The sequence below is a fragment of the Clinocottus analis genome, unplaced genomic scaffold (genome assembly GCF_023055335.1).
Source record: "Clinocottus analis isolate CAN_PGR_092001 unplaced genomic scaffold, fCliAna1.0.p SCAF_14, whole genome shotgun sequence".
Classification (NCBI taxonomy): domain Eukaryota; kingdom Metazoa; phylum Chordata; class Actinopteri; order Perciformes; family Cottidae; genus Clinocottus; species Clinocottus analis.
In genome coordinates, this window is record NW_027175865.1 from 17,195,134 (window position 1) to 17,210,097 (window position 14,964).

Below are 14,964 nucleotides of genomic sequence, written 5' to 3' on the forward strand. Positions count from 1 at the left end.
TCAATGACGTCAGTAGATGGCGCTGTGGCGCTGCTGTGGATCTGTTAGAGAGGAAGTAACTACACGCGCAGCTCAGAATAAAATCAGCTCTGAGCCAAGCATTTACCGGCTACACGGTGCTACCGAGCCACAGCGCTACCTAGCCACAGTGCTACCTAGCTACAGTGCTACCTAGCTACAGTGCTACCTATCCACAGTGCTACCTAGCTTCAGTGCTACCTACCCACAGTGCTACCTAGCCACAGTGCTACCTAGCCACAGTGCTACCTAGCTACAGTGCCACCTATCCACAGTGCTACCTAGCCACAGCGCTCCCTAGCCACAGTGCTATCTATCTACAGTACTACCTAGCTACAGTGCTACCTATCCACAGTGCTACCTAGCCACAGTGCTATCTATCCACAGTACTACCTAGCTACAGTGCTACCTATCCACAGTGCAACCTAGCCACAGTGCTACCTATCCACAGTGCTACCTATCCACAGTGCTACCTATCCACAGTACTACCGAGCTACAGTGCTACCTATCCACAGTGCTACCTAGCCACAGTGCTACCTAGCCACAGTGCTGCCTATCCACAGTGCTACCTATCCACAGTGCTACCTATCCACAGTGCTACCTAGCATGTGTAGCCGTTGCTTTTGGGGCTCGTCCGGGCTCGTCCAGCGTCCTTGGCTGGTGAAGTGGGTGCTGACAACATAAACCTGGGTCCAAAGCTTCAGGGAAGGCTGCAATCCAGAGAGCGGAGTCCAGCGGTGCAACGCAATAATGACCACTTTCACCAGCAAACACGTTCATAACACTCTGACATGTTTATTCAGCCCAGATTAACAGACTACAGCTACCTGCACACGACTGAATGTTTATGACAACTATAGTCACCTGATTTGTTGTTGTAAATATGTGTTTGTGCATGTTCTCATGTGTATTGTCATAAAGTGAATAATGTCGTTATATTTTATTGATACAAATAATAAATGACCAATGACCTTCATGATGAGCCTTTTAGTAGCTTATATAAAAAGTGTCAAAATATTTCCTATGATTAGTAATATTCTATATGTATGTGAGCATCACAATAATACATTACATATTGCAAGAAGGAAAGAGTTGGAGCAGCAACACAACTGGAGAATTTCCTGACTGTCTTAACTCAAGTCATCAGTTGCCGGGCAGATTTCAGTGCAACAGGTTTTTACAGTGGAAAACAAAAGCGCCACACGAGCAGCCTGAAGCACGCGCACACACACACACACACACACACACACACACACACACACACACACACACACACACACACACACACACACACACACCCCAGATATAACATGAATCATTTGAATGACTTGTTGCTATAAATATCCTGTATAAATTCTTATGAGAGAAGCATCAAACCATACAGGAGAGAGCACGAGAGGCTTTTACAGAAACATGTCTCAAACCAAATCATATGGAAAGTAAAACTCTCCTTCAGATATCTGTGAATAATCACCACAAACATGTTGCTCTTCCTGCTCTTTACTTGTATTATGTACAGGTGGTGATGGAGAATACTAAATATTAAATTCATAGTAGCTACTGGAGTCACTACATGGAGAAAGTTTTGACATCAAACATCATTTAGAAATGTTCTGTCTTTGTGATCCGTGAACAATGAAGTGAAGATCACAGTTTACAGGACACAGAGCAGTAAAAACACAACCAGTCATCAGGGATTTGGAGTCGTCACAGATGGAATCACAACAAGACACAAATGTTTGGACTCATGGTCATTTATTGAAAAGACAAAAGTACAAAAAGAATGAAACGGAGTAACTTCATTTTAAGAAGAGATCCAGAGCGTCAACATTCAATTTATACACAACAAGAAGGAAAACAACCCAAAACACCAGCAGCAATATCTTCAAGAAGACTTCTATTAGCTGAGAAGCTTCAAACACCACACGACTACTTTAGAAACATTAAATACTATGATATTTACAAATATATCATTCTTTCAGAAAAAACCCTTAAAGACATAAAATATGATTTGCTTCAGCTGTACGGAAACCAGATATTAAAATGTGAAAAACACAAGCAAACTATTTACACAACTGGAAAATAAATGTACTGATGTCTGTATTGTGTGTGTGTGTGTGTGTGTGTGTGAGAATTTACATTAGTGTTTTTTTGTGAACTAGTTTTTCTAAATGTGTTTTCTTTGTCCTCCAGCAGCCTGCTTCTTGCATCATATTGTGTGTTAATGCAGCTTTAAAGCCTCATTGTATGGCTGCCTTTTGCCACAGAAACATAAGTCATATTTCATCTTCATGTTGGTGGTGAGGTGGCCCCTTTTCTTTATGTTTGGATGACAGATTGTTGATAAATGTTGTAGATAATGATGTTTAATGTTGCCAATTTGTGAAGGAGAGGAGTTCCCTCCTCTTCACGCTGTCACTCGCATCTGTCTGGAAAAATAAATAAGCATTCATAAATGAAGAGAGCAAAAAGTAACGACATGTCTCTCATGTGTCAGAAATGAAAAGCTGTCAAACCTTTAAGACGGAGAAGTGAATGTGTGTAACTTCTGAACATGTGTATAAATATGTATACATGTGATATTTCAGACAGGAACAGGAAGTAGTTACCATAACATCAGTGGTTTGGAGCTGTTTACACTGTCTGTTAAAGAAGAGTCAGACCCTGAAGAGAAGAAATACATAGTTAGAAGAAGAGTCACGTCAATGGATGGATGATGGATGGATGGATGATGGATGGATGATGGATATGAACCTGATTTGCTCATCGGAGGAGGAGGAGGGTTCAGTGGAGTCTTCACATCTACAAAAACAGAGCAAAATGAATCCAGGCAGCTCCAGGAGGGTTGTGGGTGCTGCTGCGATGACAGCTGTTAAACTAAACAGCTGCGCAGTGACCAGAACCACTGACCACCACTCATATACGTGTATGTACAGTATGAGTTTATTTTTGTTATTCTTTTCTTTCTTTCTTTCTACTTTATGATCATTTACACTTTTTCATTTTTAATATATTAATATTGTAGGAATGACGACAGTATAAATGACATCATATATAAGCTCCTCCCCCGTACTTCCTTCACTTCATATTAGTGAGAAAAACTCTGATCATTTCAGTTTGAGTGATGAAGTACGAGTCATTGTAAAGCACTCTGCATATGAGCATCTAGTCAAAGTATTACAGTTTAAATCAATAAAAACACTTCTACTTACTCGTTTGAGGATCTTTATCTGAAATAAAAAGAAAAGACTTTCAGACGTCACAGTTTATTCAGAATATCTTTTCTCCACTAAATCTGACTCCCTTACATTGGTAACAAAGCAACCTTTAACAGTCTGTGTAGTCTTTATTTATTGTTCTCGAGCTTCTCTCTGACATCATTGAGCACTGAGTCTGGTGGCTGTTGGCTGCTGCATTAAAGAAACTCTTCAGCAGTAACAGTGTGGTGAGTTCAGGCAGCTCGTCTTCACCAACACAGACGCAGTAAAGCAGCAGAGAGCTGCAGGATGATCAGAGGACCTGGTGACTACAACAGCAGAGGTCTGTGGCCCCAAAGCCAGACGCCCAAACTGCTGGGTGCTTCTCACTTTGGTGAATAGGAGCTGAACGCTGATCACCTTCAACACACAGGAGAGACTAAAGAAAAGAGTGAGAGATGTCAGGATGGTTAAATCCCTCCTCCCGTAGTGATTTAACTGGAGCGCTCCAGCAGTTCTCTGTTGGATCACGATGGTCCTGTCACATGACCGTCACACTGCGGCTCTGAGCTTTAAGCTTCTTCCTGCTGCTCGCTTCAGACTGTGAAAGTGACCTGAAGCTGCTTTCACTTTGCAACCTGATAAGCAGGAAGTCAAAGGCTCAAATCAAAGAAGAACAGGAAACGTCAAACCTGGAAATTCTTGAGTTTCTCACCTTTCCACTTTTTGTAACACATGAATCCGCCCACAGCGAGGATGAGAACGACCACTGCAGCGATGATGATGATGATGATGGTGGTCATGTCATTGAGCTTCGCTGTTGAGATGAAGAACAAAACTAAAGATGAGGCAGTGAATCACTTTGCACAAAATGTCATCGTTTCATTTGTGATAACTGCAGAAATATTCATGTGAAAATAAAGAAACCACAAACAACCTTTTTCAAAATGAACGAAACCAACGTGCACTTGAGTTTAGAAAAGTATAAACCAGGAAGAAATAAGACTAAATTCCAGTAAACATGTGGAGGAGGATACCGGACATAAAGAAAATATAAGACAGAGAGATATAGACTTTATTTTTTGGGGCGTCCATCAGCTGAAACCACACAACACAAGAACAAAGTGGTATTCAACACAAACTAAAAGCTTCTCACTCACAGAACACGTGTTAGCCTTCATCCCTCCTGGTCTCAGTCTCACCTGCGTTGGTCCTGATCACAGCTTCATCCAGTCTGGTGACGATGTCCTTCTCCACACCAGACAGCTGAAACACACACTCGTACCTCCTCCAGTCTTCAGCCGGGACGGAGGAGAGTTTCAGGTCGACGCTCATCTGGAAGGTTCCATCGTGGTTGTGGAGGATCTCTCCGTGGTCCACGTCCTCGTGGAGCTCCTCTCCATCTTTCCTCCAGAACAGTGAGGCTCTGTCCGGGTAGAAGCCTGTAGCGTGGCAGCAGACTGGAGAGGAGGGAGACTTCTGGAGGAGAGACACCAAGGGAAGCTCTGGAGAGAGAGAGAGAGAGAGAGAGAGAGAGAGAGAGAGAGAGAGAGAGAGAGAGAGAGAGAGAGAGAGAGAGAGAGAGAGAGAGAGAGAGAGAGAGAGAGAGAGAGAGAGAGAGAGAGAGATTTTTAGAACCCTTTATTTTACTTAAAACAAACTGAACATCCTAGTTATGACAAAACTAAACAAATCAATCAACAAACAAACAGAAACACACAAAAAAAACTAAAAAATGTTGTTGTGCACTTTTACACATGTTGTGTTCTTGTCCCGTCCGCCGTGTGGAGGTCCATGAGTCTGCGCTCCGTCCCCTCAACAGCGGCTCTGAGGCCCCGTCCAGCTTCAGTATTCATCCTGATCCGGAAAAGGATCCGTAGAGTCAGGAGCCTCTTCCTCCTCCTCCTCCCCTCCCTCCTCCTCCTCCTCCTCCTCCTCCTCCTCCTCCCTCCTCCCTCCTCCTCCCTCCTCCTCCTCCTCCTCCTCCTCCTCCTCCTCCTCCTCCCTCCTCCTCCCTCCTCCTCCCTCCTCCCTCCTCATCCCTCCTCCTCCTCCCTTCACCTCCTCCCTTCACCTCCTCCCTTCACCTCCTCCCTTCTCCTCCTCCATGGTCCTCACTATCAGCGTCTTGACTCTGGAACGCTCCAGTTTAGTGAAGCCTTCTTTGCTTTTTTGCGCATGATGACTCGAGCAGATTCCCACAACTTATCTTTATCGGAGAAATGGTCCTCCAGCTTCACTTGCCTCATGTTTTTGGTGTCTCTGAGGAACTTCTGAATCCTTTCCAGGCTGTAGGTCCTCCTGCCATCACGGCTTCTCACCTCGGACCCAGAGGAACTAACATCATCAGAGTCCTCTTCCTGACTGGACTCAGACTCTTCTCTCTCTTCCTCGGAGCCCCCTGCTTCCTTCTTGGCCTGCGAGCTCCCAGCATCCCCCCTACACTTCCTCTTCAGCTGGCGGGCTTTGAACCCTTCCTCCTCTTCGTCCATGTCCACCTCGCTCCCTGCCAGACCACCATCCTCCACAACTTCCTCATCTTCATGCTCACCTACCACCTGCCTCTCACTAGCCTCCCCTCCCCTCAGTTCTATTGCGCCTAAAACATTGACATCCAGGCACCGTGAACACACTCACGGGAGTTGTTGGTTTTAACCACGTTTCAGTCTAGATTTGAGTCAGAGAGAAGATGAGTTAGCTGATTGCTCTTTGCAGCAATGCTCCTGATGTTGAAATGACCACCAAATAGTCCCCTCAGCTTCAGCTTTCTATCCCAGAAGACTTTTGCATGATTAACAGTTTGAAAAGTTTTGAGTCGTCTCTGCTTCGCCACTGCAGGGTTTTAACACACAGCGAGGTCTGCAGCCGGTTCATAAGAGGGACACCAACTGTGTATTAATGTTATCACTCATTTTGATGTCATGTAGTTTAGACGCCTGAGTAAAACATATATTTACAGTGGTCCCTCGTTTATCTCGGGGGATTCGTTCCAAAAACAACCCGCGACAGATGAAATCCGCGAAGTAGTGAGCTTTATTTTTTTTTACTATTAGAAATGTTTTAAGGCCCTAAAACCCCTAACGGCACACTTTTATACACTTTTCTCAGACAGGCATTAACATTTTCTCACTTATTTAAACACTCTCAAAGTTTAAAATTAAGATTTCATTTTAATGATCAATCTACGAGGTCCTCTGACCTCTTTGTCCCGGAGCCGCTGCGCTGACTTTTCATCGTGACCTATTGTGTCCTGTGCAGGAGACGCTGCACGAGGAGACTGATCACAAGATGTACAGTACAGCCCCTCAGCTCAATGAGGGCGCACAACACAATGCACGTTCATAACGTACGATGTAAAAAAAAAGAAGCAACAAACAAAAAAAATCCGTGAAACAGCGAGTCCGCGAAAAGTGAACCGCGATATACAAGGGACGACTGTATATTAATTAATGTATGCAATGCAAATAAATGTTTTTAAAGTGTGCAACTGAAAAAAGAAGTGTGAGACAAAGGAGATAAACAGACATGTGAAGAGGTGATGAGAGGGATCAGAAAAGAGAGGAAGACAGGGAGTGAGAGAGACAGAGTGAAGAGAGAGAGAGAGAGAGAGAGAGAGAGAGAGAGAGAGAGAGAGAAGAGAGAGAGAGAGAGAGAGAGAGAGAGAGAGAGAGAGAGAGATCAAAGACAAAGAGAGAGAGATGATGGAGTAGTGATGAGTGTGGAGGAGGAAGGGTGGGAGGAGACGTGGTGAAGGACAGAAGGAGACAGAGAGAGGAAGGAGGAGACATGTGAGAGACTCAGTGGGTCTCTGCATGAGACTGTTGCTCAGCAACAAGAGAAGGGTCATGAGCATCGTGTCCATGAAGAGACATCAGGTCATGTGACTCTACCTGTTCTCATCAGAGAGCTGCTCCTGTACTTCACATACTTCTTCAGCCACTCAGGACAGATCTGAGTCAGGTAGTGAGTTGTCTGTGCTCTCCAGGCTTTGTTGTGATCCAACTTGTGTTTGGTGAAGAAAGCTTGTCGTTTTGGAGCGATCCATGTCCCTGTCTTCATGTCAAAGGATATGAAGTCTTCTCCATCAAAACCAAACTGATAAAAACCCCCGACCACCTCATTGGTCTCATCATCCCATTCACAGCCAACCATCCTCTGGACAATGTGAACACCTGCGAGAGAGAGAGAGAGAGAGAGAGAGAGAGAGAGAGAGAGAGAGAGAGAGAGAGAGAGAGAGAGAGAGAGAAAGAGAGAGGAGGAGACACATGAAAGAGAGAGAGAGAGAGAGAGAGAGAGAGAGAGAGAGAGAGAGAGAGAGAGAGAGAGATTAACATGTTTATTGATAAAACCTTTTTTTTAATATGAAATATTAATTAAAATATATTAGTCACATGAAGGTAATCTGATCTAATCTGTAGTTTTTATATATGTATATTCATGGATATAACTTATGATTGTTGTAATTATTGATTATGAAATGATTTTATCCATCAATCATTAAATTGTTTACGCTGTAAAATGTAAAAAAAGAAATAGAGAAAGATGGCGTCAGGTTCTGAGAGGATGAGGTGAAATATTCTTTAGTCTCATCAACACTGAACAATATTTAATATGAAATGATATGAAACAGAGAAAAGAACATCTCTCTCTGTGTGTGTGTGTGTGTGTGTGTGTGTGTGTGTGTGTGTGTGTGTGTGTGTGTGTGTGTGTGTGTGTTATCTGTTTACTTAAATACAGGAAGACAATATAAACAAAATGTGTGAATCATAAACAAACCTCCAGTTTTGTTGAAGCGCTGCTTTGTTTCTTCAATGTTGACTTTGCTGACCTGCTGGTTGCCCAAAGAGATCTCAGTCTGTCTCTTCCAGTACTTAGGATCCTCTTCTGTGAATCTGATCATCCAGTCCTGTTTGGGTTCTGCTCTCCTGGTGTTGCTGTCATAGTGAACTATCTGAAGTTCATCAACCATCCCAACAGACACAAACTCTGGGAAGTTTGTAAGTCCAGAGGACGCAGTGTCGAAGTACTTCAGAGAGTGAATCACTGGAACAGAAAGTCAACATCATTGATTTCACTTTTGATATCACACTTTAATAAATCTCTGAACAAAGTTGTTTTCCTGAACACAGAATCAAGAAGAACATTCAAGACGTCTGCACAACATCTGCTGTGCACTCAACAAACACAGAAACACATGAATACTTTCATCTCTGATGATTCTGACTTGAAAACTTTATATTCTGCAATGAAAATATCAAACGAGTCACAGATTGAGATGTTGAATCGATAGAAAGATGTTTCATCTGGTTTTGTCTCATCGTCTTCAGGATGCTTCATCAGCAGTTTACACTCGTCATCATCAGGTTAGTTTGAAGTCTGAAATCACAAACCTCTGAAGCAAAACAAACGCTGCCTGTGATTCATGTGATATTTCATATATTCATCAGATTAAACATGTTCTACTTCCTGACATAACGTTCCTCGTGTTCTTCTGTGTTGAAGTTGAACTCCAAATCTCTTATCTTATCCTCATATTTATGAGAGTTTCCTTCAATATCAGTTGGATGAAGAGAATCCAAGAAGAATAAACATGTTTGAACGTCTCAGCAGAGTAAACGCTCTGCAGGTGTCTGGGACTTTTGTCCATCAGATACTCGTCCGCTGTCCTCTGCGTCTGAATGCATGTTCCTCATATTTATGACTTAATAATTCTGCACTGCTCACAAAACTCTTTTGCAAATCTGTCTGGTAATAAATCTACTTCCTGTTAGTACATCAAACCCTTCAACAGTACTGCCAGACGGAGGCGGCCTTCTGAGGCCGATACTGACATCAATACAGTTGAAATATGAAGTACATCAGCTGACAGTGTTTTTATATGAACACATGACATAAACACTTGATACACATTCATTAGTTGTTGTTTTATGTGACGAAGATAGAAACTAAGTTTCAAAGTGAACTGCTGCCCTCTGGAGGACAAACTGTGTATGAAGCCTGTTGATGAACCTAGTTTGACATTTCTTCTCTTTATGTCTTGTTACTCATCAGTCAATATGTATATTTATCTATATCAAGTCAGAGAATATGTGATTTCTCTCCTCCGAGACGAATCAGAGCTTTGGGACGGCCTTCAATATGGCGGCGCAGAACCACTTTCGGTTCAGTCGAGGAGCGAGGAGACTGCAATTTAGAGACTTGTGATGAACACTTTATATTCCAGGTGGAAGTGCACACTGACGTGAAGAAGAGCAGAGATAACTCATGAGTACTGCGTGAAGCTCAGACATCTACTTTATTACTGTATCATGCACCTGGTGTGATGACGTAGAGGCTACATCAAAGAGGCCGCCGAGGGAGAGAAACAACGCACTTGTGTCCTTCTTCACTCCCTCGAGGAAACACCAACAATGAGCTGCACGCGCGGGGTTTACTCGCGTGGGCTTGAAGCGCTTTTGTGACTCTTTATAACTTTTCATATCGTCTCGAGGAAGTCCTGCCACTAAACACCGAGAGCAGCAGAAGAAGCTCCAGCGGGTGAAACGCGGTCTCCTCGGACACTAAAGTACTTGAAACAAAGGAGTCGCTCACCCGCCGCCGCGCCGTGAAGGCTCACCAGCAGGAGACTCAGAGTCCACGTCTCCATCGGGAAGAGCTGCTGCTTGTTCACCAGGAGAAGAAGCGACGCGTCCTGTCAGCTCCAGGACCCGGACTGAACTGCGGGAGAGAGGAGGAGGAGGAAGAGGAGGAGGAGGAGCCTCCAACCTCTGCGCCAATGAGAATTCACGCTGAGCGCGTACGTCACTAAACACTAGGTAGAAGTGAGCCACACAGGTTGTGAACCAAAGCGGAAGTATGCTGAGGATGATGTTTCAGCCTGTGTGAGGGGATGAAGGAGACATTCATTCTCACGTGTTCACCTCCTGCTGCTCGGGTCTTCTGTCATGGTCTGTAGTGTGACGTCATGTAACGTGCAGACACGCGTCCATGTTGTGGGAGGTCAAAGGTCACACTGTCAGCAACACATCAGCTTCTCTTGTTGTTCTTTTACCTCAGAGTTTGTCTCTGAGAGGAGAACGAGAGGCAAAGAGATGAGGAGCAAAGCAGGAAGAGAGTCAGAGAGCTTCTCCAACGCAACATGAGATGACGTCATCTCTGTCCGACAGGCCGAGTGCTGCTGAAGTGACTCCGAGCTGTGGACGCTGGAAACTGCTGGAAGGAGAGAAATGTAACACCTCTGTTGATGTTTGAACTCCTGATGCTGCTTTTCCTTTTGAGTTGAGACTTCACCGCTCATCACTTATTGCTGATCAAGCACTTTATTAAAGGTTATGGAAGTTCATTTGATTAAACACTCGTCCTTTGTTCTCACTGCTTTACTGAGGTGATCATATGAGTATACACTTTATCTAAGTATTTAACCATAATGCTTGTGAATTAATAATTGCTTATTTTAATGTGGTCCGACACCCTTTTGATGAATTAGTGTGACTGTGTTTCTAAAGGAGAATATTTAAATTGTGAATATGAGACTTCATCTGAGCTGCTGGTGTGAAATCTGTCTTCTTTAATCATCTCTCTTCACCTTTGTGAACTCTCTTCTCTTCCTTCACTTCTCTCTGACGTCATCACTGTGATGCAAAAGCAGCTCCAGAGTGGAAGCCTGTAACTTTGTGATGCTCAGCACACCGATCACTCTGACTGCTCTTGGAGATGAGAAGGGCTTTTATTCATCGTCTGTCCCTTGTGCAAAGAATAAACATGACATAACAGACTTTATTACAATACAATATTATCCAAATGACTTTCAGCAACAGTCTGAAAACTGTAGAAAAGCAGCAGCTCCCCTAACGTGTGAGTGGACTGTCTCAAAGGAAACCAGCATTCGGTTTCTGACGCGACGACAACTTCAGACAAACAAGTAAAAGTTCCAATAAAACGATGTAAAAACACTCCGTCACAAATACAAGTACTGCGTTCGACACCCAGCTCCAGTGGAAGTACATAAGTATTATCAGCTAAATGTTTCTGAATCAAAAGTGAATCCTCAGTTGTTCAGAGGCTTCAGTGTGTGAGCAGCACTTCATTGCTGCAGCAGGTCCAGTTAGTTGATCTGCTTCATGACGCAGCTCACAGCTCACAGGTTTCATCCTGTCAGCTTCACTTGTTCACACCTTGGTAGGTTAAAGGTCACCTGTGGCCAATATTTAGTGAAGGCATTTATTATCTTTACTTTCCAAATATTCAGAGATGCTCTCTAAAGCCTCTGAAACACCATTGAGATGGACGTCCAGCTTCTCTGTTTAAAACTTGACTGAGGAAGTCATTCTTCATTTATTTTCATTTACACAAAACATAACTGGACTGTGGCACAACAAAACAAAACAGCGTTTGTGAAGAGTGTAAAATGAAAACATTAGACTAATGTTGGTGTTATTTACAGGACACAGCTCAGAGCAGTGCACTGTATAATATCACAATGATAGACTCAGAAAGAGAGCAGCATGGTCTGTTTGTTTGGGAACATCATCACTTCTGAGCTTCTGAGTGAAACTAGAAACCAGGCAGAATATTATGGGCTGTTGAGATCAGCAGCTCTGGACGTGCTTCCCTGAGCTCTGAAATACAGCAAAGTGAAGTGAATACGCCCATAAAAACACGTCACAATGAACCCGCCCACAATGCAACTTGATTAAAACCCTCTGGTTCTGTGAGAGTTCAGGTCATGAGGCCTCTCTGGTTGTTGTCTTGAGCGCCTCTGCTGGCCAGAAGCAGAACATCCCTCTGGAGCGTTTCTGTGAAATCACCTGATGAGGCCGTTTGGTTTCGTTTGTGTGTTGTTGTGTGACAGTGTTCTGCAGGATCGTTGTGTCTCTTTGGTCCCTGACAGTAAACACATGGAGAAAAAAGAACCTGCAGGGTGAATGTGTTGACTGTAAAGTATTTGTACTGACTAAGAACACAACACTCTGGTCTTGTCTGTCCGGATACGAGGGTCACGAGCTGCTTGATACAAACTAAGCTTGCATGTGTACAGTGTGTACACACAATGAACAACAGTGTTCAATGTGTCTCTGGTCCTCATCTGACCTCTGACCTCACAGACGGGATTGTACTCCTGACGGGCAGCAGACACAGCTTTCCTCACGTACTCTGTTCATTTTATTTGTACACAATATGCAAATCAGCTGTAACTTTTCTATAATAATAAAAATACTAATAATAATCATCTTTTTTCTTTTCTTCAGGTGGTAATGCTTCCATAAGTATGTTTTGAGAGCATGAAGGTGACATAAGGACACATGAAGGTAGTGAACAGTCCAGTCAAAGGCCTGATGCATTATGGTCTGGTGAAGGGCGCCATCTAGTGGCCGAGCTGAGGAGCCTTATCTGGAGTAGTTTATTATTTCATTATTTTAGTCCTTATCAATGGCTTGTCTTGAAGTTTTCAGTCAATTTCATTTTCAGTTTTAACTTAACCTTCATTTTGAGTTGCGACTCTGTTTCACCGCTCATCACTTATTGCTGATCAGGCACTTTATTTAAGCAATAAGGTACGAGAGGCAGCACTGTATCGTCAATAATGTCCTAAATGATCCTCTTCGGCTAACCACTCATCAAAAGTATCAACGTTGACACGAAACATGTTTGGTAACTGTCAAGCTTGAAATGACAGCTAATGGTTACATAAAACGTTCTGGTAAACATAACCAGGTTGTACAGGACATTATAACACATGACGTACACCTGTGGACTCGTCTCAACCAATCAGAATGCTTCATTTCAATGAAGCGAAACTAACTCTTTTTCCACCGTTAGACATACAGAGTCACACAGATCAGACGGAGAGATCTGAGCCGACACATGCAGGGCAGGTTGTACACGGGCCAGTTTATTAACACGGACACCTGTCAAATGTCCACATTAATCAACTAACTGCTAGTGACGGTAAATGGACCTGTACACATTCATCATGGATGTCAGACTGTTGTACACACATGGATGTTCAATGCGCTTTATTATGCAAGTCACATGTGGAGGAAGTCAAGAAACAGGGTTGCACGTCATATTAATGTAAACTAACAGCAGCTATTAAATATGTGAGCCCACCATTCACTCCCCATCCACTAATCTCCCTTTTTACAGGATTCAAATGAAATGAGTGTGAGATGGAAGTGAAACCTCTGGAAAGGCTGCCGTGGTTGCACACTGTGCTTTTGTCCTGAACAATCTGCTATAGTGTGTTTTGCAGTTATTGCTTAAAGTGTTTCATATTGTTGACATGATCGATGTCAGACATGAGTTGAATGCATTTGTCACAACAAATAGAACAGCTACATGTCACCAAAGCATATTCAGAGTCTGTATCTGAGTTAAAAATACTCATTATCAAAACATAGTTCCACTTTAGAACAATAATAATATGATCCTGTACATGTAATAGTCAGTAATGAGCCAGGACAGGATGATCTTTGTAAACTTTCAGAGATAAAATGAGTTTTTCTTCTAACTGGTTTCACAGAGAGTGTAATACACAGAAACAACAGCATGCACTGAGTCAGCACCATGTCAGGAACTTGAAGAACGCTACGAACACAAATCACTTTTTCCTTCCACAACAGTGTGAATCCAGTGAAACAGTGAATGTCAACCACCAAGCACAGAGACAGAGACCATCACTGATGAGTGTCACACTACAAGCAACACAACGACTGTGGCTCAGCGGTGAGCTGGGTCGTCCTTGGGCGAGATACTGAACACCAAATTGCTCCTGTAACTGTGTCTCCGGGGTTCATGGCTGTGTTTGAATGTGAGCGGCTCCATCAGTGTATGAATGGGTGAATGATGACGAGTAGTGTGGAAGCGCTTTGAGTGGCCGGAAGACTAGAAAAGTGCTGTAGACATTACGTACAGGTCCATTTACCATATACAACATGCAGCAAGCACCTCTGACAAAGGAGTGAAAGGCTGAATATAACAATGCACAATACACTGAAACATTTAGTATCAGAATGAGATAAAAGCATTTGTGCAAACCCAGAGGTACTTTTACCCCCAACAGATGTTGAGAACAATGATGGGCAAATTTGACATTTTTGACAGTTCTGCATGCTCAAATCCTTGGATTTCACTCCAGACACTCACATATTCATTATTTTCAAACTTAAAACAATGTTCACTTTCCTCATAAATACTCTGCCTCTTTTCATGTTTTTCATATCATTTGTAAATTTGTAAATATTCAAAAATTCTGATGCATTTAAGTTCAAAAGAATCTGTGGATCTTTTCGCCTCCTCTTGGGCAACCCTCACCTGACAGTTTAACTGCTTTCACTGCTCACACACACCACGCCATTTGAACTGACATTTGACTGACATCACAACTCCTTTCAACGCTCTGACACATTTCAAAAGGTCTTGTTGAGAAAAGGAAAGAAGCTGAGGGATAATTCAGCTTTGTACACAAAACGACTATTTCATCATGATTATTATTATAATAATAAACATCTTGTTTCTGAAGCTGCAGCGCGTCTGCAACACGTTAGGTGCAATTGTGAGTATTTATTTCATATTTTTCACTCCCGGATTTGAAAGTCTAACGAGATGAGAGCCAATCATAAAATAATCAATGAATCAGTTTCTGTCAGAGCAGCATTGAATAGGAAGTAGAAGGAAACAGACATTCTCGCAGCGGGTCAGCAGACAGCGTTGATGCGCTGGAGGCTCAGGTGAAGCGCCTCTCTGGGTC

General features: G+C 43.0%; 2 protein-coding genes across 4 annotated transcripts in view; both read right to left on the minus strand.

Annotated features, from left to right (window-relative positions):
• The window catches only part of LOC137784832 (major histocompatibility complex class I-related gene protein-like), an 84,210-nt gene that overhangs the window by 36,943 nt on the left and 32,303 nt on the right, over positions 1 to 14,964 (minus strand). The window lies entirely within an intron of this gene.
• On the minus strand, positions 4,351 to 9,932 carry LOC137784834 (major histocompatibility complex class I-related gene protein-like). Its single transcript, XM_068575783.1, has 4 exons — positions 9,807 to 9,932; positions 7,992 to 8,258; positions 7,106 to 7,387; positions 4,351 to 4,720 (listed from the first exon to the last, which is right to left on the minus strand). Exons 1-4 carry the CDS (start codon positions 9,859 to 9,861, stop codon positions 4,386 to 4,388), a joined length of 939 nt encoding a protein of 312 aa, XP_068431884.1. The 5' UTR covers positions 9,862 to 9,932; the 3' UTR covers positions 4,351 to 4,385.

Excerpts from the sequence above, each read along its gene's own strand:
- LOC137784834 (XM_068575783.1), bottom strand. The coding sequence starts at position 9,861 with ATGGAGACGTGGACTCTGAGTCTCCTGCTGGTGAGCCTTCACGGCGCG. Across the intron at positions 8,259-9,806 it reads CCTTCACGGCGCGGCGGCGG|TGATTCACTCTCTGAAGTAC; the intron begins GTGAGCGACTCC and ends TTTCTGTTCCAG. Across the intron at positions 7,388-7,991 it reads GCGCTTCAACAAAACTGGAG|GTGTTCACATTGTCCAGAGG; the intron begins GTTTGTTTATGA and ends TCTCTCTCGCAG.